Below are 23,344 nucleotides of genomic sequence, written 5' to 3'. Positions count from 1 at the left end.
TACGCTAGGTGTACGCATGGTATAGACTGAAGCTGAAAACATATTAGTAGTATTAGCAGCGTGGAGAGTGGAGGCATGAGACTCAACTGTGTAAAATGGTCATTGCATGGCTTACGTGTCTGGCATTGATCCTTAGGGATAGCCTACCAAAGGAAATTAAACATGCTTGCATTAAAATCAACAAGGTTGGTGCTTAATAAGCAAGATAGTGTCCGTAGGGGTTACATGGGCGCATTGATACGGCAGCAGGTTAGTCCCCAGTGTGTTACCAAAAGTCATCCAACTCCCATAGTCGGCACGCCAAAGCTGACTGCCACTGAGGCATTAGCGGTGCTTAGAGGTAGTGTCCACAGGTCGGTATTGCTTCTCCCGGCTGGGGTCTGTATACGATTTCCTCTGGCAAAAGGGGGACTTGTCGTGTGTTGGTGGTCTCGCCGTTCCGTTCGGGTGGTCCCGCTGCGGCTCGATTTCTCGGCTCTCTGGCTCCGGGCCTTAGCGAGAGCCCTCGCCTTGTGTCCATGGAGCCTCCCAGACACGGTGGTTGGCTCGGGGGCCCGCGGGTTCTCCCTGTTCCAGGTGTTCCCACGGGGGTATGGACGGCATGGGGTAAACCCCTGATGGGCTCCCAGCCCAGAAGGTTTTCGGGTAGTCAGGACGGCAGCGTTTTACGCCCTTTTGACGGGAGATGTTGGTTTGGCACTCTGTTTTGGTCGAGGCTCGATGGCCCTCTTGGCAGCGCCATGTTTGTTGCTTGTATGGCTCTCGCTCTTCTGTGGTGAGGCTGTCTGATTCAGCTTGGCCTCCAGCTTGCGCCAGAAATTTTCAAAGATTGCTTCTATAGTTTGCCGGATCCCATGTTGTGGGTCTGTAGGCTCGGGTGAACACGTGGCGTCCACCATGTTGGGTGTAGCTTCATGTTGCATATGTCCCAGTGCATTCCCCCTCTGCTGGTAGAAAGTCTCCCGACTGTTTTCGGACCAGAGACATATTGCTTACGAATCTGTGAGAGGACAGAGAACGTTCTATAGCGCCTTTGGCGACAAGGTCGCTTAGCGTGGCCTCCAGGGGCGCATTGTCCTCTTGAGACATGTGCAGAGGAGGGGGGGGGGGGAGACCCCTGTAGAGGGTCGTTTGCAAAATCTATATGGAAACTAGAAACGGTTTGAAGGATCCATGGATCCCGAGTTAATAGAGACCACTGTTGTAAAAAAAGGGGTTAACCGGCCTGCAATAGGAAGTTGAGAATAAGAAAAGTCGGTTACCTGTAGCAGAGCAGCCGCGGAGGGAAGAAGATCCACGGCCTCTGCTTGTGGTAGAAACGGGTATTTCCCAAATTCCATGCATCTGATGGTCGAGGCCTGTAGCCTGTGAAGGCAGCTCTGCCAGTCATTCGGCCCCTGTAGCGACCAGCTCTCCCAGAAAAACGCTGGGTTCTAAACACCCTGCAAAGGGATAATTGTGCCTTATTGAGGGAGGTAAACACGGATACGTGTTTATTCGGATCCCGTATGAACCTGTCCCCAAATAACAGTCAGTTAGCCTCTGGACCAAGTTCTTTGGTGCCTAGTCCTGCCAGTTTGGAATCAATTTTATATAACACGGCTTTACACCGTTCATTTGAAATAGCGACATTGGCGTTGCCCAACAGGCATAATGCTCTTTGTGCCCATTCACGCACCATGTGTGCGTCGAAATTGCCACCTGCTAGCGTCTCGTCAGCAAATATAAAAATCTGAATAAGCTGGCCCGCTACATCCATCAGTTTATCTTGTGTGGCTTTCAAGCCTATTTCGATGCCTTTGCGGGGATCTTTGCCCATCTTAGTTAGAAAAGTGATCAGGAGTGGGTCAAGTTCGGGGGTGACAGCCACCTTATCAGGGATTGTAGGTCGCAGACATTCTGCCCTTAATTTTGCTCTATTTTCTTTTTCTTAAGGTTTATGAACCCATAATATTTGGCAATGTGATCAGGGGGTGTCCATTCAGCTGAACAAGGGTGTCTGATACAGCGTGGGTTAAAACGTGGACACCCATTGGTATCCAATAGGATATCATCCTTAGTAGTATCTAAATTAGTATTGGACATGGGATCAGTGTCCTGAAAGGACTGGTCTTGGGGTAGGAGGAAGGTCTCTGTAACAAATTCATAAGAGGAAGGGTCACGTGGGAGATCCTCATCTGGATAAGCATCGTAATCGTCCATCACTCGAAGGTGATAGCCTGAGGTTGAGCCCTTTAAGAGGTCAAATTCTGTAGTTAAAGTGGGTTTGGCATGAGACAATTTAGCTGTCTTTGCTGGGGCTTTGCCTTTGCTAGCAGAAGCACTGTCACCCTTCCACGGGCGCTTACGTGGGGCTTCATCATGATCAGAGACCCTGAAATCATCAGAGTCAGATAATTGTGTGATGGTGGCAGTAGTGGCTGTCTGGTCACGAGACGCTGCTAAGGCTTTGGGGATAGAGTCTGCAATTGCAGCTTGAAGCCAAGCTTTTAGTTTTGCAAACATTGCAGGTTCTGGTTGGCCTGACATGATGACCATTAAAAAATTGTGGGTTCACCACAGAATTAGTATACCAACGGTTATATTAATTTTTTTATTTGTTTTAATTTTTTTTTTTTTTTTAAGATAATTTTTATTTATAATTTTTATTCATTTATATTAAAAAAACTTGACAAGACAAAGCAAAGGCAGGGGCTTTCTATTGGGGTTCACCCAGACAAAATATTCAGTCACTTTTAAGGGGACCCAGTGGGGTTCATTCACAGTTATGGCAGTTAAACTGTCAGTGTAATAATGATAGGTGAAACCTGTCTAATCAATAAACATGGGGTTCACCCTGGAGGTAATAAATACAATAGAGTGGTTCACCCTCAGAGATAAGGCAAGAGGGGTTCACCCTCAGGAAAGAGGCAAGAGGGGGTCACCCTCTCATAGGCACAGAGCTGTACTTATGTATGAAGGCAGCTGCAATAAAAACAAATAGGCTATGATCAGTTAAATGTCCTATTATAGTGACAGTTAATAATAAAAATAACCAGCAGAGGGCAATGTACTTACAGTTTAACAGAGCTGCAATCCCGATTGGAGCTGTCACAAAAAGCGCGCGAAATAGGAGACAAGCCGCCTAACAAAATATATCTGCCGGCAAGAAGGAGGAAGGCGGGTACTGCACGTCTATCATTGACACGAGCAAAGGGCGGCACAGAAACAGATCATGGGCGTGACTACAACGGGCAGCAATGGCGCGGCCTGACAGGAACCTTTCCAAGGAAACGATCAGTGAGGCACAAGTGCAAAAAAATAGCAGGGATTAAGCAAAAATCACAGGGAAGGGACTGGACAGTGGGCTGACCCGAGAAAGGTCAGTGTCATAAAGGGCTAGACAAGCAAGCACACAAATTACCTCATGTTAACAACAGAAAGGTAAAACTAATTAAAGGAGTCAAAACATTTTATGAAAAAAAGCAAAACAATGCATGTATAATATAATGAAATATACACATAGAAAGAGCTATAATTGGAATAGACTCACCTGGGAGGCAAGCAGCAAAGAAAGAGAAGTTAGGAGGAGCCTGACAGACCAATATGTTCCAAGATGTGTCCTGATTGGTTGATTTTTTTTTTAGCTATATGTTTAAATATTTCTTTGCTGCTGGGAGGTTCAGTAAAGAAGGTTAAAGCAAATATGAAGCCTCCTGCCTTGCCATAAAATTCCTGACAAATCACCCTTTGATGAATAACAAGTGTTCTTTTTAACCCCTTAAGGACCAAAATTCTGGAATAAAAGGGAATCATGACATGTCACACATGTCATGTGTCCTTAAGGGGTTTATTTGGTTGTTTTTTCCTCTGTTGCTACTACAAGAACACAATTCACAATGTTTCATGACACCAATCGTCCTAATAACCAATGACTATGCATCACTTATAAAAACCTTGTACACATTCTCAGAACTCTTAGAAGGATCTCTCTTCCCCTGTCTTGTGCCTTCCTTAACACACATCTTCAACTGGATACTTCTGTATCCTATAGGAGTCAATTCAAAGTGCTAACCCATACCTATAAAGCACTGAACAATTCTAGCCTCTCTTATATCTCTTCACAGATCCATAGATATGCCCCTTCTCTGTCTCTCTGCTCTGCCCGTGACCTTCTCCTGTCCGCTGCTTGCACCTGTACGGCCAACTCACGCTTGCAGGACTTCTCGCGGGGCAGCTCCCAATCTATGGAATAGCCTGCCTACCACCATCAGACTCTCCCCTAGTTTTCAATCGTTAAAGATGTGCCTTAAAAGCTTATGGCCTCCCAGAGTAACCTCTACCTCACATACCTGTATGTATTATCTCGGCAAAGGAGAAGTGCTCACCAACACAGATTTAGACAGATTTGTGAACAATATTTGATAGAAATAGGCCTTTCGTGTACATAGAAAAAGTCTTAGATCTTTTAGTTCAGCTCATGAAAAATGGGGGCAAAAAAAAAGTGTTGCGTTTATAATTTTGTTCAGTGTATTAGCCATCATTAAGTAGTTAAATAGTATAAATAGTTAAAACAAAGTCAATGAATAATTTAAGACCCATTATTATATTTGTTTGCAAGATGTTCTGCAGAACATTAGTTCATCCACAGGAATGTGACTTTATAAACATGCCCCTTAACATACTCACAACTGCCTTCCAGGTACTTGCATTTGATCCCACACAGCAACATGAATGAATATCTTAATACTAACCACCTGGGATGCATTGACTACTTTTAGCCATGTGTGGAGGGGGTAACTACAACACATGTACAAAATGTTACCAATTGTATACGTGGAGTGTTAGTTTTGGGGGGGAGGGGTGGGATAACCTGCTTAGTTTTCACCATAGTCAGTAGTCTTTATCAGAAGTACAAGGTTAGAAACATGGAGACAGAAGTTAATACACACACAGCCATATCACCTCCAAGTACCACTGAGGCATCACACAACTTCTAACTTGTATATAGTATAGCCTGTTTGCTAACTATAAATCAAATAATTTATAATTTCATAAATTAAAAGTATCAATGCTTTGTAGTAAGAAGATGACATTATCTCATTTACAGGTGTATTTGTTATTGTATGTGTGTGTATGTATCAGAGTTTGTATGTGTGTGCATGCATCAAAGCAGTGACGTAACCAGTTACGATCGCCCAGGGGAGAGAAAATCAATCTGCTCCTTCAATGTACCACTCACCAGCCTCAATTCACCCTGTCCTTCTAATTGTAAAGCTAATTTGAAACATGTAAAGACTATAGTATTTGTTAATAAAGAGCATTAAATGTTTTATGAATAAACACTTTTAAATGCAATAGAAACAAATAATGTACAACAAATGTAAGCATGTTTTGCGTATTTGGTTCCTTGTATGTATTTGTGTCTAGTGTTGGCATATGAATAAAGTTGTATTGGTATGTACTATTGCTATTTGAAAGCAGTGGTGTACTTGTGTTTAGTTTGTGTGTTTGAATGTTTTTGTATGTAGAGTTGGTGTTTGATTACTGGGATGTTTGCACATACACTGCCCAGCACATACACACTGACATACACAGATACTGATGCATACCCTCACACACTAACACACAGATACTCACTGGCTCATACAAACATATATACACACTGACTCATACACACACAGATACACACTGACACATACACACACAGATACACACTGACTCATACACACATCGATATACACTGAAACATAAACACACATATACATTTTGTCTCATGCACACACAGATACACACTGACACAGATACACACTCACTCATAACACATATACCTAGATGACACATATACACATACAGATAACACATACACATATTTACACACACAGATAACACATACACACACAGATAACACAGATATACACACAAATAACACATATACTCACAAATGTCATATATACACGCAGAGATAACACATACACACATTTGCACACACAGATAACACATATACACACAAATATCATATACACATACAGATAATACATATACACACGCACAGACATATAAACAGAAAGATTACAATTTACTGATTTTTAGCCACCCCCTACTTCCAAGGTGGGGTTGGGAGGGTGTGGCATCCCTGGCATCCAGTGGCATCTGGCTGGATCTTATGGGAGTCAGGTCCCGACTCCAGGCTCTCCCTCCTCTCGGGTCCTCCCTTCTCTCTCCTGTTTGTTTCATAGATATGCTGGGAGAAAGTGACTTGTACTCACTTACTACCAGGACCGTGACTTCACGCAGACCAGTGGGTCCAGGGGCCTGGTAAGGGCCACAGCACCTTACCAGGCCCCTGATCAAAGATGGCCATCGGGGGCCCTAAGTGCATGGTCCACCCAATGGGTCCCTCAACTTTCAGGAGATCATTCCGCTACTTTGCCAGTGCCATGCGGTGCCACACACCCTCATTTTTGCGCCCAGAGCAGCCGTATCTTCAAAGTGTGTATATGTGTGTATGTGTGTATGTATATTACTGTTTCATATCTGTAACTGTATCATATCTGTATCTGTAACTTAAAATAGGTTTTGTTCCCATTAAATAATATGCTATTTACGCATTCTGAAACAAAAATACATATAAATTTACAACTGCAATACTTGGATTCTGGGGGTGGCTTTTTGAAAACTGCTTGGTAGTGAAGGAATAAAAGACACATCAAAGTGCATAGCAGGATATGATATCAAATCTCAGTGCTCTGACTTGGGAACTACCATTCTAATCAAGTTTTGTGTTTGTACAGAAAAGAGATTAGTTAGGTGTTTCACTCAATACGTGGCCTATCATGATAGAACACATGAACCTCCCCACAGTTACAAACATGGCTCTTGATATCTACTACCTGAGGCCATATATGAGTCCATTGCATGCTCCTCCAACTTGCATATGTAATTGGCTAATAATTAGTAGTACATGGGAGGAGTCTTTTTTACATAAATATAGACATAGGTTAAAACAGATATACTGATTGTATATATAAATTGCTGTGCATATGAAATTGCTTTGTAATTTACTGACTGATCCTGCCTATATGTTGAAGGTTTTTGTTATTGCTTTTACTTTGAAACTTGCCATTTACCACATGAATTGTTTGTATTGTGTAACCTCTCCCTTCCTCCCCACATTGTTCTTTAGACTGTTTCTAAGACTTACGCCTGCACTTTACTTATAAAACTAACGAAAAAGAAAAATTATAATAATAACATTTTGTCACCTTTTTAGTAATGTTTGAGCAATATGACTCTGGGCAGGAAATTCAAATCACTAGTCCAAGGCACACTCTGAGTATGACATAACTTCTAGAAGGATTTAGATAAATTGGGGGTGAGGGGCAGGGGGGGGCAATTAAGTGGCAGATAAGACTCAATGCAGATAAATGTAAAGTCATGCATTTTGAAATAAGGAACTCACAGGCCACTTATACATTAGAAAAATTAGTAAGAAATGGGATCCGTGTGAAAATGGGTGTAAAAGGGAATCAACACCACCTCCACACTGATCCCATGCACCAGGAGGGCACTCCAGCAATGCCCAAGGGCTTAGCCCTAGATACTAGCAACAGAAACAAAGAAGCAAAAATTCACCAAAGCATCCAGTGGTATGGAACAATGTAACCAGAGAGAGACCACTAAATATCTGAAATAACAAAGTATCAACACAAAAAGAAACTAACTGCAAATAATAATAAATACCAAGCTAGCCTTATAAGGTTACTCCCATGCCTAAGTAAGTGAGGACATAAAGTTACTAAACACCCAATTCTGCAATATACATATAGGCTCTATTAGTCCTGGCCCTTTAATGCATAGGGTGTTAGTAAATCTCCCCTTAGTACCTAAGTATCAGAAAAAGTGCCAAAGGGAGAAAGGTCACTGTCCAAAAGATTGGCAGCCCTAATAAGCAAAAGTAGGTAGACGGATAAAGTAGAATAAAACAATTGATATGTATACACTTAGTTGACTATGTGGTATTAGCTTGACAAAGACCTCTTAGCAGGTCAAAACGTTGCTGCTCTTTTTTCTGTTCCATTAAATCTGCCTGAGGCTGAAACACCTTGAGTGTTTCAGCCTCAGGGTGTCTGGAGATGTTCTTTTGGTTTGCCTGATCATTGTGGGATTGCTGGTCCTGCTCCAGTGCAACGGGTGTCTGCTGGGATTGAGTGTGGCTCCTATCTTCATTTTTGTGATGATATTTCTGTGACATCAACTGTTTCTGGTATTAAATTATGAACACTCCTTGTAATCGGACACTTATTTAACTTAATTTTGAAGTTTACAAATCAGTTCACATTTAATATCCAACTGTTCTTTCAAGTCACAAAAACTTGGCTTTGACACATTTCTTTTCTGTTACACATACAGATTTCTCTTTAATGTCTGTTTGTGAAGTTTTGAAATTTTGCACACCTACTTGTTTTGGATATGGATATTTTTATGGGGAGTTTCTATCTGATCTCACATATTCACATATTATTATACTATTTATTCTCCTTTAACCATAGAATAATTTTATAAGAAAAAAAAAAAGTTAATCTGTCTTGCTCTTACAAAAAGCAGTGGCTAAAAATAGAACATCAATTGCGCAAAAAAAAAAACTGTTCAGATTTTGTGGTATTTAAGTCAACCACATGCTCAGTTTGAAAGAGCTAAAATAAGCAGATGTAGAGGAAACAAGGTTAAATATTGCACTGATCGTTTGTGACTTGTTTTTGTTCACAAAATTTGCTATGTGCTTTTATCCTTCAGCAATACCCAGAATTGTTATTGCTTTAAAAGAAGAAAATGAAATACCTGCAAGTGTATGCATACTGCAAACTGAGTGTCATATGTTATTTGCTGATACTAGAGCAGGCCGTCCAGTTTGGTCTATATTTTCAATTCACTACATCAGTGTTTAGTGAATAAATTGCACAGGTGGAATTGAAAGCAATACTTATGCTTGTTATGTATATTGTATATAATTAATAGAAATACATTAGTACACAACATGTGTTAAATGTACAAATCACAGAATTCTATATGAGTGAAACACATACCTTATGGTGCATTGATTATGGTATTTTATTTTTTTACCTGAAAAAAAAAATAGATGATATAATTCATTATTTTAATTATATAAATTATACATTATTTGATAATAACTTTATGTAACAAGCACAAGAGTTCAAATAAGTTGTTGGACATTTGCATGGAGTAAATCGCACTTATTTGACGCTGGACGTCTTCACGGACTTCCAGCGTCAAAAAACATCCCCATGGGAAAGCATTGAGTAAAGCTTTCTTATGGGCCGGCTTGAATGCGCGCGCACGCCTCTGGCCGCACATGCACATTCGTTTCCACTCGGGAGCTGAAGTCGATGGAAGAAGAGAGGTCACCACTGCCGAGGGAGCCCGCCGCTGGATTAAGGTAAGCAAATTTATGGTTAATTAACCATTTATTCGCCATGGAACGGGCCCTAGTCACAGTTTAGGTGACTAGGGCTCTATAGTGTTAGGAATACATATTTGTATTCCTGACGCTTTAGTGTTCCTTTGAAGTGTTAAGCCCCAAATAAGGGCTCTTCTATGTCATTTAATTAAATTGTAGATTGATATGGATGGGCTTCAATGTTTACCTCAGTCGAATCAATTCTAAAGATAAAGAATAGTGACTTTAGTGAACCACATTTTTTTCTATACAATTGCTCCAGATTGTTATTGAATGTTCTGTTGCAAAGTAGAAATGTTGTGAATTACCCTATTGTGTCTACAGCACTGTGCATATAATTACTGAGTTACTAAGTTACTTAGATAAACACTAAATACAAATCGAAAACTGCGGTAATTTTAAAAGACATGACTTACCTTTTTTAAATTTCATGATGCAGAATACAAGGTTGCATGTCACAGATAAAATGAAAGCAACACAGAAGATTATAAGTGGTACCGAAACATGTACACATCCTGTAGGAATAAATAATAGAAAATGTATTAAATATTCAATATTCATACTTTTAAATAATTTAACCAAATTTAATGGAAATTATATGTTATGATATATGGATTTGTTGAGGTTGTGTATGCATTATACAGTTCTAAAAGGTTATGCTACAATAAAATCAGCAAATAACAATGGATTAATTATTAATCAATCTTTTCCTTTCTTGGATTTTTTTTCTGGTGTGAATTATTGGCTTTGATGATCTTTTTCCCTTTTTATTACTTTTAAAACTTTTGTTTTATTAATAGTATTAATCATATTCCATTTATTAATATTTACATCTTATTTTCCCTCTAAAGCATTCCATTTTCTAGTGCTATACTAGCTTTATGTTTGGGATAGAAAGTCATACAATTCCAAGTGAATGTCAAGTATAAGGCCAGAGTAGCTGATGTGGAAGCATAAATAGTTTGGCTAGTTTGACCTTAACCCCTTAAGGACCAAACTTCTGGAATAAAAGGGAATCATGACATGTCACACATGTCATGTGTCCTTAAGGGGTTAAATTTGAAACCCACATCCCTGTAAAGCAATAGACATAAAAAAGGAGATTACTGCACAGGTCTATGTCATGCTGTCACATTGTTTCATGGTAGAAAAGGGAAAGGGTAGGATGCATACTGAGAAAGGTGATACCCTCTCACCAAAGGTAGGATACCGTAACAAACAACAATGAAATGAAATAAACCTACTTGATGTGTATCACTACTTTCAAGCATGTATTTTAGAACATATATTTTCCCTTCACTCAGCCACAATTGGAAGATTGGTTCATAGGTTCACTCTCCCTTTGGAATTTATGCTACATACTGTTAGACTTCTTCCCAGATATCTCTGAAGCACTACTCTGTCTTTTCAGAGATAATGCAGTGTTTACATAGCCCCCTAGGAACACCTTTAGTGACCACTCCTCAAATGGCCACTAGAGGTGCTTACTGGGGCAGTGCTGCACAGTGTGCACAGTGTGTAGCACTGCCATCCAGCACCTCCACACTCTACATGGAGACGCGGAACTTTCCTCATAGAGATGTATTTATTCAATGCATCTCTATGAGGAGGTGCTGATTGGCCAAAACGGTGTTGTCCCACCTCCTTGCTGATTTCAGCCAATCTGATGCTTTCCATATGGGAAAGCACTGGATTGACACAAATCACAAAATCTTATGGCGTCAGCAAAGAGGCAGATCGGGGGTGGGGCCGTACCTTTTAAGTATGGAAAGGTGGGGCTAGTCACCTAAATGGTGGTTTTAACACTACAGGGTCAGAATTATGTTTGTGTTCCTGACCCTATAGTAATCCTTTAATGTTGTTAAAATATTTAATTTTTATGATATTGGTTGATGAATTTATATATTTTTCGTATATGCATAGTTACATAGTTACATAGCTGAAAAGAGACTTGTGTCCATCAAGTTCAGCCTTCCTCACAGTTTTTTGCTGTTGATCCAAAAGAAGAAAAAAAAAACCCAGTTTGAAGCACAATTTTGCAACAAGCTAGGAAAAAAATTCCTTCTTGACCCCAGAATGGCAGTCAGATTTATCCTTGGATCAAGCAGTTATTACCCTACATTGAAAGATTATATCCTTGAATATTCTGTTTTTGCAGGTATGCATCTAGTAGCTGTTTGAACACTTCCAATATATATTTAAATTGTATTAAAAATAAAATGTAAAGGTTAAAATCCAAAACTATTAAATAATTTGAAAAGTTTATCCAACAGAATTAAATCAAGACCTGTATTCAAAACCCCTAATCTTATAAATAATTCTAGTCTTATAAGATAAAATAAGATAATCTCAATTCCTTGGCTAAATGCCTCTCTACTATGCCTGACTTTTATCAGGAGTTGGATGTAATTTTGCATAATTACAAAACAATCATAGCTTGCCTTCAGTGTATTTATTAGTTAGTTACCTCCGAATGTTCCCACTTTTTGCAAAAAAAAATTTCACAAATTTCTGATCCAAATAAGTATAACAAAAACACCATCTAGGTTATTCACTAAATTGAGAATGGCCGGGAATTCACAGTAAATTTCACATTTAAGACCAAAATAGCCAAATTGAAAACAGAATTGACTAAATATTTTATTTTTTATTTTTTATTTGAAATTCCTGCATTCCACAATTTATTAATAGCCTTGCATGTCTCAACAAATATGTATGGGTTAAGAAAACCATACAAATATCAACATATTACAATTTGTTTAAAAAACTAGCCCATTTAAGAGATGTACTTTCACAGTATAAAGCAAGCAACCGATAGGTATGGACCTTATGGGGAATCACTCAACATGCAGTCAACACAAACTACACAGTAAATATCTTCACAGATTTATATAGTAGCAGTTAAATTAGCCACTATGAAAGCAATACATTCTACAGACTAATTGAGATTCACAAACTAACCTGGGTCAATGAACCACATTTGGTGTTTATGTGAGAGACTTGAAAAGAAATGCGAAGTGAATTCATTGATTTAAAAAAAAAAAAAAACAGGATTTACTATGTCACATAAGCTTGAAAATATGATAATTTTCCAAACAGGTAAACACTGCACATTCTTATAACAGCTCTGTATCTTAAGTCTACTCTACGAGGTGCTGCTAAAACTTATATTGTATATGAGCTGATAGCTCACAATATTAGGTAACGCTTTATCAACAATCGGATGGATCAAGTTCTCTCATGTCATATTGATATCTATGGCACAGATACACAAAAGATTCTCACTCAGACAGCCACCAGAGGTGCTTTCACAGAAATAAGTGAGTATACCTTTAACTGATATTATTATATGATCTCATAGGGACCATCTCAATGGCGTGCTGGGGGAGGTGGGTTGCCAAGTAGGCCAGTGCTGCAAGGGAAAAAAGGTAACCAAAATACCTTTTCTACTCTACCGGTGGGCACCGGGGACTGGGGACCCTAGTGCAACCAGGGCACTTTTGCATTGGAAATACACATTTGTATTTCTAACAATATGGTGTTACTTTAAGTAGACTTGTGCATTTATTTCCAGCAATTCATCCAAACTTAGGCCGAATGACCAGTCATTCAATTTTCTTAACTACGATGCCATATGGACATATAACTGAAAATGCATCAACAAATGTTTAGCTAAACAAATGGTCAAGCATGTTTGTTTCATTCGGAGTTCCATGGCAACAAAAAAAGAAATGATTGATGGCAAATAAGATGACTGAAATAGCTTATTTTATTCACAGATCATGTGAGACGTGACCAACAGAGTGGAAAAAAGAAGGAACAATAAAAAAAAAAATGTATCTACTACTTCTCTTACAGGAGAAGATGGCTCAGGCAGGAGATGTGTGTGTGTGCACATTTATGTGTTTGTGTGTGTGCGTGCGTGCATGTTTGTAATTTTAACATATCCAAATATAGACTTATTTTAAAAGCTATCAGCAGAGTTGCAATCCCCTGCTTAGGTACACAGACAGACAAACTCCAATCTATTTGTATAAATTAGAATGTAATCTATACTTAGGATAATGTACTTTTTAGACTAGAAAAAAAAAAGCTATGAGTGCAGGGAAGCTTGAGTGTTATGGAATCTACCAGTTGCCAATAATTTGAGAGCTACTGTAGCAGGTATAATGCACCATTAGGAAGTTATTTGATGTTGTTTTTAATCATTATACTGTAACAGTAAACTTTTCATTTTAATAGAACCACTACCAAGAGTATATATATAACTGATTTAGCAAGGCAACTGTATTCACCTTATAAAGATGTTTTGAGTATATAAAGAACAATTATTGGCATTTTCAGAATCCAGTTACATTAATAGTATTCATGCTTCTATTCTTATAAAGAGTAATAAATACCACTTTGTGATTAACCCTTCCTAAGATTTATGAAAAGGATAAAATAAATAAATACACAAATAAAGTTCAGAAAATTCCTATATTTTAAGAATTTGAAGGTAACGCAAAGTAATCTATACATGAATTCAGTTTAATGGTATACATCCCATGTTAAGCTTACTTTATTATTTATTATTTTAAATGTAATTCTGAAAAGAAGGTGCTGGTAAAAACCATCAAGGTGTTTCTTATGAGTAATCAATTTTGTCTCTAATATTAACTTTTCTTACAAAAAGGTGCAAAGCATATATATTTGCTTACCTGAATCTGAGATTACAATTTAGTACTAAATACTGGGTAAATGTCTTTGTCTGAGATGCTATAAATAACTTATGTTTGCTATTTTGGGATGAAAACATCGTTTTTATTTGAGCAACTACATGAAATGATGTGGAACTTGACTTCTAATAGTATAGTGACTTTACAGAAAAGTATAGGTATACAAACAAATTATATGATTGGATTTGTTTATCACAAATTCTAAAATTTAAAATTATAGATATTAGCTGTTCAGTCAACAATACAACCAAAATCTGTTGTCCTTTTTTCAAGGAATTAGTAGTTTGGAGATAGCCCTGATCTTCTGATGCTATAACTAAAAGTTCAAAAACATACACAATAATACCATATTTTTTAATAAAAATTAAGAACTGGGTCTGTTAAATTAAAGTAATACATTTTCAATATATATTGTTCTCTGTTGCCTACAATATTTAAGTTCATTTTAATTATGATCAGTGGTGTGATAAAAATGTATCCGTAAACCTCATCTGAAATTAAAATAGACAGCACAAGCACACCAAACAGCAGGGATACATTTAGAGATCCCTCTCTCCGACGTAGAGTTTGGTGGTTATTATTATCTAATGCAAAAATAATAACTTTATTGACTGAAGGGTGAAAGGCTGTGCTGACCCTGTTGGGAACTGAGATTTCAACACATTTTTATCTAAACTAGGAGATTCCTTTCAATCTGAACTGCAATACGTCTGAATTTCGAGCAACCAGGCAATAGGTTAAATTCCTGAACTCCAAGCCAAGCAGCTCTGTTTAAAAAAAAAGAGATAAAATATGGGAAAAAAGAAGAATATTGCTGGCTAGATTCCCAGATCAAGTGAGAAGTGAGCAATAGATGAGAAAAAGGAGGAGCATTAAACAAATATATATTTGTATTTACATAGTTACATAGCTGAAAAGAGACATGCGTCCACCATGAACCAGTGCAGCCTTTCTCACATTTGATTTTTTTTCTGTTGATCCAAAAGAAGGCAAAAAATGATTTAACAAATATATTGTAAACATAGATTTATTTATTTTTACTGTTCCTCCTGATTTCTATTGGTTGCTTTTTCTCACTTGATCTTTGAAACAAATGGCAAGAAAATGCTTGGTTACAGAAAAATGTATACATATACAAAATATATACATATATACATAATGGTACCCCTGATTCAATACCCAAATCAGTTTTTGGTACCGAAATTCTGCCAAGCCAAACTGTCATTTGGGTGAAATTCAAAGGTCACCAAAAAAAAAATTCTGTTTTCGGGGAATATGGTTTGACCGAGTCCAATTTTGTCACCATACTAGACCTGATAAAGTAATCAAATGAGATATCTGACCAGCTATGAAGAAATGTGTTATGCATTTGTTTATTTAGTGCTGGTAGTTGCCCTTTACATCTGTTTCCTTATGCGCATAAGCATTACCTTTTATCACAGGATGCTCCATTTCTCTCTAGGGTGCTTTTAATAGAGACGTGAATATGAAAAAGAGAAAACTATGTCATAAGAACACAGGTGTTCGCTTTATTGCGTAGCTCATCAACAGTATGGGAAAGTTGATAACATTCAAAATATCTATACATTTATGTCTCGTGTTTTAAAGTGCTATAGGAAAAAACACAGAAATTAGATAAATGAATGTTTATATTTTTGCTATTGGCCATTGTGTATTCCTAGTACAAAATGTTAGGAATCTATTAAAATCTTCACTAGTGGCTTTTTTGTTTTGGTTATAAATAACTAGACCCTTAACAGAAAGTTGTGGAAAAACTACCAAAGACATAAGCAAATGCCTGAATTGGAAATTATTCCACTTCAGATTAATTCTACTTTATCTCTACTCTTTTCTGGAGAAAAAAATTAGAATAAAAATACATTTTACTTTGTTTCTATTTTTTTTTTCATTATTATTATTTTGTAGATTAAGTTAACACACAGCCAAATAGCAACACAAAAAAACTACATTTGTGAATTGCGGTCAACTGACAACCAAATTTATGCAAAAACAACTTTGACAAAAAAGTTCGACCTATATAATCAAATTGTTTCTCTTCCAACCACAACTCATTACTAAGAAAAAAAAAGTCCAGAATTATAATTCTCATGTGATCATCTCTATGCAGAAAATGTTCAGCAATTTCGACTAAGCCTCATTTATCGCAATGTTACGTCAGTTTATGCGATAGCCTATGACATTGTAGTAATGGTTTAATCATTTTAAAAAGAATAATTTGTAATTGTTTTTTTATGCCAGTCGAAGTGTCAGAAAGAAAGCTGCATTTCAATTGTAAATTTAGAAATCTATAAAATTAGACTTAAATTTGATGACTATATTTACTGCGTGCTTTTTCTTTTGCATTTCTTTTTGATATGGAATAATGAAATCTGCTTACCTTCAAACATGTTTGTGTATTTTTAGGAGTAGTTGCCTGTATTTGCAGAACAATAAGAGGAGACCTTGCACCACGCAATAGCTTTTCCTTCTCAGATAATAGATTCTAGTTCTAGTGATCTTGCAAGATTCTGCTATAAACAGGAAATGAGGTGCACAAAAATGGTAACTGATTTTGTATTTATGTCACAACTCACAGCAGACAAGCAGTTTTAAATGGAACATCAAAACCTTTCATTATTCACGTTTCCTTTTAAAGTTAAGAGCACACAGGTAGACACATAACTTGCGGTAACATAAAGAAGGTTCTAAACCTGTTTGTCTAAATGGTGGTGTTCTCCAGTTTTGACTTCCTTTGAGAACATTTTAGTAAACTGACTGGTACTAAAATATTAAAAAGTAAATTGCCACGATACATTTTTTTTTTTTTACTAATCCATGTTATCTTTGGAGTCTAGTCACAACCAAAATATCAATGAGCTAAAAAGTGATTTGCAAAATTCCAGCCCAAAACTGTCTGTTGCCTGTTTCCCCACTGCTTTAACTGGTTCTTGGAAAGGAGAAGTATTTTGAATAAAATACAATTTCTGGGCAAAACAAAACCTGATCATGACTGACCCTGTGTCCAATTCACCTTGAACTGTGATTAGAGTAACAAAGATAAGCCCCTCTACTGGAGTCCATGATAGCATTATCATGTTTAGAAAAGGGGTATATAAATGAATAGAGTGAGTTAAGGTAAAAAAAGACAAACTTTATCTTCCCTACTGAAGGGAAAGCTGTTCAACATAATTTGTCTCTCTGACCCATTAAATTTTAGAATCTATTTTGACAAAACTAGAAATTGAATTTACGGTTGATATGGAACCTATTTGTGGCTATTATTAGAAAAATAAAAGTGTGGTCATGTGTTCACATACTGTATAACATAAAGAGAGATTCAATATCTATCTTAGTATAATTACACAGTAGATGTAGGCTAAACGAGATACTGATAAAGCCTTATGTAAAAAGTAATACCATATTTTTTTGCATAATGCATGGATTTTGAAATAAATGAAACTCTCCATGCCCACTCCCCAGAATTAGTTTTAATCCATTCGGTTTCCAAGGTCTTATTGAGGTGTTACCTACCTTGTTAACCAATGTGCATATTGAATACACTACTATCTATCTATTGTGGGTTATGTGAGTATAATTTATGTTGCTGACCTCTGCATCCAGTGAATGCTTTACAGTTTACTAAATTGTATCTGTGCGTTTCTGTTGAATCACAATAAATCCCCACCCACTACATGTCTGCTGTGAGCTAGCTCTTATCCCCTAATTGAAAACTCCCTTTAGAGGTTTTACTGTCTTGTCTCTTTTCATTTCTCCTCACTGAAAGTCAATAGAGAATGTATGTTCTGCTTTTAATATGGAACCCAGCTCCATATCCTTTTCCACATTTATCTCTATGTTCAAAATGACCTTTGTTTCCACTTAATAAACTTTCTCTTCCTCAAATCATTATTCTGCCTTTGCCGGTAGTAATCAATTGTTCATTGTGATTGTCCACAACAGAGGTCATTTTATTATTACTGTGCATAAGGATTGGTAACAAAAGGGACTAACATAAATGCAATGGAATTGCAAGGGGACATTGCTGAAGACCTAGATGTGAGGTTCTTTATCCCTGGATGTCTACAGGTATTTGAGGGGCTGCAACATAATAGTGGTTTTGTTTTCTTTTTACATCACACAGCTGATTTTCAAAGCTGCCGTCTGATATATAAAAGATCCCTAATATAGTGTTCCTCCAGGCTACTAAGGGTGGTCCTGCATTTTGTGAAATAATAACATATCTCAGACAAAAATCACTGGTTAGTTGCGACCAGTATTTGAGACATATGCCCCAATAGATCTAATAAGATGAGATTTTTGGGGGGCACCTACAATAATTCGTCTCTGTTTTCAGGGCTCTCACATAGGCTTTCTTGAGGCACCTGTTACGATACCCCTTCACAAAAAGCTCATCTATGTTGGCATGATTTCATTTTAAAATCCTCATCAAAGGAACAATTGCGTCGCAAGTACTGTGTGACAAATACACCTGTTTTCTAAAAAAGGGAGGATGAAAACTACCTCAATTCAATATATTATTTGCAGTCGTTTTTTTTTTTTTTAGATTTTTTTTTAGTGTCAGTATGAGAGTGTTATCTGACTGAATAGTTATCAGGAAGTATATAGAACACAGACCGATTTCACTCGTAAAACAGTTGTGCATATATGTGAGGATACCTTGTATATTGCCTGCTGGAAAACATCATGTGGGAGGCCTGCAGACTGTTAGGAAACTTCCACATGGTCATCCAAAATAGAGTTTGTTATAAGACAAGTCATTGGTGTGGGCTAACCCTTTGTGGGAAAATGATTAATCTATAATTATGTGACTTTTGTTAGTGCTTTGAGGGCATTTGATCCCCGCTGTAGGAAATTTAATGCAGCCAGTACCCCCTTGTTCGCTTGAAACAAGGTAATAGATCTTTGGTTGATTACAGGTGATTACACCTTAGAATTTGTATCTTTAACAGCAAAAATACACTGTAATAATCAGGCATTTGTTGGCGATTTTCTGAACGGTCTGTCTGATAGTATATTAGACAACGTAGTCACCAGAGATCTTCCAGAGAATTTGAAGGACTTAATTTCTTACCTATCCTGTATAGACAAATTTCTTGGGCATAAGCAAAATACTAGAGATAGACCCAGGAGGGCTTTTATTATATTTGCTCCATATAATTAACTCTGCTGACTCTAAGTAGGAGTAAAATGGTTAACTAAGGCAGAAAAACAATATAGTAGAAGAGAGGGTCTGTGTCTTTATTGTAGCATCTTCACTTGAACTACTTCAATAAATGTCAAGATTTCAACAGAAATTGGTAATTTTATAAATTAACTTTGTGACACCCAATCAAATGGTCCTGCTACTTCCCGGTTGATTAGCTCAGCGAAGATAAACTCCCAATTGCCCGAGAGATCCCCTTTAAAGGGACACTATAGTCACCAGAACAACTACAGCTTATTGAGTTTGTTCTGGTGAGTAGAATCATTACCTTCAGGCTTTTCGCTGTAAACACTGTCTTTTCAGAGAAAATGCAGTGTTTACATTACAGACTAGTGATAACTTCACTGGCCACTCCTCATATGGCTGTTAGAGATCCTTCCTGGGTCATGGCTGCCTAAAATGCATCCAAACATTCAGTATCTCCTCCCTCTGCATGCAGACACTGAACTTTCCTCATAGAGATTAATTGATTCAATTCATCTCTATGAGGAGATGCTGATTGGCCAGGGCTGTGTTTGAATCATGCTGGCTCTGCCCCTGATCTGCCTCCTTGTCAGTCTCAGCCAATCCTATGGGGAAGCATTGTGATTGGATCAGGCTACCACTTCTGATGATGTCAGCAGGCAGTGGGCAGGTCTAAAGGAAACAGAGACAGAGCTAGCAACTTCAGGCTTGAAAACAAGTAAGGTTTCTATATTTACGGAGGCATGAGGGGACCAGGGTGGCTAGATGGTGGTTTTAACCCTATAGGGTCAGGAATATATGTTTGTGTTCCTGACCCTATAGTGCTCCTTTAATTACAGTAGAAGCGGGGAATCCAGAAATAGGCAGACAGGCGATGAAGGCAGGCAGTGCAATGGTCATGGCTGGCAGCTAGGGGGTGTATTCAGAATCAAAGCCGAAGGTCAGAAGCCATGAAATCCATATACAGGAGCTGGAGAGCCAAAGGTCAAGAGGGTGGAGGCTAGAAAGCGTAGTCAGAATCACAGCCAAATGTCAAGAGCTGGGAAATCCACATAACAAGAACTAGAATAACAGAAATCAGGAATAAAAACACCATGATGTCAGGGGACTGAGGCAAAGCACCAGAACAACCAAGCACTGACAAAAAGTAGCACTTGGGTATTTATAGGTAGACTTAGTCACCAGACCGGCCCCCATCAACAGCAGGTGGAGACCACCAGAAGCTTTAAAAGAAGCACTGGGACTCAGCGCCATATTGGCTGTGCCGTCATCCTTCCCCTCTGTCTCTCTGAGACTATCTCTCCTCCTGGCCCTCCCTGAGCCCCTCCTCATGCTGCGTGGGCATTCACGTGGCAGCTGGCATCTTCCCACAGCGCCACCTTCGCGGGGCCCAGTAATGTCGTCGGAACACCGGTGCTAGGTGGAAGAGCGAGCCATGAGAGCAGTGGGTGCCAGAGACCTCTGCGATCTGCCTCTAGGACACAGCAGGCACCCTGGGACAGTAAGGAGAGAAGGGCTTACAAAGGCTGATTTTTTTTTATTTTTAACTCCTGGTCTGTTAATAGTCTGCTTGAACTGGCAACATTTTCCTTATTGTGATTGTGAAGAAGTTCAAGTAATAGAACAAAATATAAGAACCAGAAAAAACATATTGTGTTGCAAGATCTTTTTGGTGCGTAGAGTGTTCCTTTAAAGTTCCTGATGACTCCTTACTTCTAACAGATAGGTATATTCAACTTGTAAGAAGGGTGGACTACTCAAGCCACATTCTTATATGTGCAAAAACATTGTACTGGGTAATAAAGAAAGAATTCTGACATCCTATGAAAATAATAGCACACATATTGTAAACGTGTGTTCTTACATAATTACTAAAATTCTACAATTGATGTTTAGTCCACTGAACATCGTATATAATGAAATACTGTGTTTCCATTTACCGATTAAGAATAAATGTAAACATTTAAACAAGAGTAAAGTCTCTTACATTTATGAAAAAGCTCTCCCTGCATGCTGTGTCCTCAGTGGACTGGCTAAAATGATTGGCTGGCAGTCTAGTGTGTATTCACACCAAGATGACCTGCCAGTAATGTGGGCAGACACACCACCTTTTTGGGCAGGTCTGCCCTGTTTTCGTGCAGATCCGCTTCCTTTTGCAATCGTGTCACTGGCCCGCCCCTTTTACTCCCCTCCCACTTGCATCAAGATTCTGGGAGTGCTGATATTGGGAGGTATGCTAGAGGTATGTTTTTTTTTTTTTATTAATTCTTTATTTTTGCGTGCAAGAGTGAACATAGCAGCTTACTCTGCCACAATAGCATACGTAAGCGTGGACATAACACATTGATTTTACAATTATGGCATTCGAAGTAGTGCACATTTTTTGAATATAGATGCTCAAACAAAGTATAGACTTCTATTGAATACAAATTGCATTTGAACTGGTTAGCTTAATCTGCGTATTTTATGAAAAGTATACAAGCTAGATAAGCACAGTGCTAGAGGGTAAACTGCGATTTTAAGAGGCAAAACTGAACAAAGTAAGAGAACAAAATAAATGATATATGTCAGCAGACAGTCGTGTGAGATCCAGTGGGGCAAAGAGTTATGTGTCTGATACTATGCCTGGGTTAGAGTCTCAGTCCCTTTGACGATGCCTTGACGGGGCTGGGTGAGTATCCCCTGCTCCTTGGTGTGTGGGTGCTGTGATCCCCTGGGCTGTTCTGAGTTGCTGTGGGTGCTGAGACCATGTTATTCAGGCTTACTAATAGGATGGTTGTTGGCATAGAGTGTGTGGAGTTAACTGATACATTAGACTAAAAGCTGGAACACTCGTTGCAAAACAGGAGTAACCGGAAAACAATATGTTAAAGCAATGCGCTGGGAACTACCAGTGCGTGTGATAGGCTTAGTGTGGGGTCTAGCCTGAAGAGAGGTAAATACATAACCAGGAACGTCTCGGAACTGCAAATAGAGAGCGTCTCGAATCTGGCACCTGAGGGGTGTGAAAAGGCAGGGTTGTACAACAGGCAGGCTAATGTCCCGTAAGTCCATCAGGTCTGTGTGATTCCTGCTGTCTGTCGGCCAGGTCTTCTAGCCGATGCCCGCGGAGGGGCTTGTGTTGCCGAGCCTCTGGAAATGGACCAGGGGGCGTGAGCCCATTGTGGGTACAGTCCCGGTGCCCCTGCTGATTCTCTGTTTGTCATTAGGGGGGTGAGTTTCGGTAGCCTCCCGGTTAACGTGGTGGACTGTGACTTCTTCTGAGTCCTCTTGTCGGAACTTTTCCTGAGCCCATGTGGGGTGCTCGCCGCTCCGATTGCCCCCCTCTTCTCGAGCATGAGCCTGGGAGGTGTTGAGTTCCGCCTGGTGGTCAGTGGTTACAGACACCGTAAGGTGGTAAGCGGGTCCGGCGAGGTGGGTGGTCCCCCATCGGTGTGTGCTCGAGCGGGCGCTGGTGCCGGGGGGGTATATCAGCTTTGTCTGCCAGCCGGGTTTCCTATTTCTCCTCCGTCGGGAGACTGCCCTGGGAGCTATGGGCGGATGTCTGCATAGTTGGCGTCGGATTGTAGGGCGAATCCAGGACGCTGCTTGTTTCAATGCTAGCTGAAAGATCCGGCCTGTAGTATGGAGTTCTGTCCAGAGGCTTGCGCCAAGCTGGTCAAAGAACTCCAGGGTATGTGTTGGCGGTTTGATGTGGGTTCTCCCCTTCGCGGGCTGCATCCCAGCCGCCATCTTGGTTATGCCCTGGCCTTTCTGCTTGCCTTTGGGCTTTGCCGCTTGGTTGGGGGTGATCGTCCCCAGCGAGGACCGGGATAACCCCCGCCGGTCCAGGGGGGGGGGCAGCAGGACAGTGTGAGCGTCTTGTTCGTGAGCGGTTCCCTTGCCGGGTGATCGGCCGCCTCCCCCATGCTGCAGGCTCCGCTTAGTGTTAGGCCGCATGGCCGGTTCAGTCTCTTGTAGTGCGGATCGGCTCGGGACAGG

The 23,344-nt window shown here is 39.2% G+C and overlaps 1 protein-coding gene across 1 annotated transcript in view; it reads right to left on the bottom strand.

The window, feature by feature from the left end:
- The window catches only part of LOC134591655 (T-cell receptor-associated transmembrane adapter 1-like), a 45,831-nt gene extending 29,172 nt beyond the window's left edge, over positions 1–16,659 (bottom strand). The window contains exons 1-3 of the mRNA XM_063444473.1: positions 16,574–16,659; positions 9,874–9,972; positions 9,066–9,102 (exon numbers count right to left, since the gene is read on the bottom strand). Coding sequence (XP_063300543.1) covers positions 9,066–9,102; positions 9,874–9,972; positions 16,574–16,583 — 146 coding nt within the window. The 5' untranslated portion in view covers positions 16,584–16,659. The remainder of the gene's footprint in view (positions 1–9,065; positions 9,103–9,873; positions 9,973–16,573) is intronic.
- Between the last annotated feature and the right edge of the window lie 6,685 nt (positions 16,660–23,344).

This window comes from Pelobates fuscus, chromosome 1 (genome assembly GCF_036172605.1).
Source record: "Pelobates fuscus isolate aPelFus1 chromosome 1, aPelFus1.pri, whole genome shotgun sequence".
NCBI classification, from domain to species: Eukaryota; Metazoa; Chordata; class Amphibia; order Anura; family Pelobatidae; genus Pelobates; species Pelobates fuscus.
The sequence above is the reverse complement of the archived record's forward strand: the minus strand, read 5'-3'. Positions and strand labels throughout refer to the sequence as shown.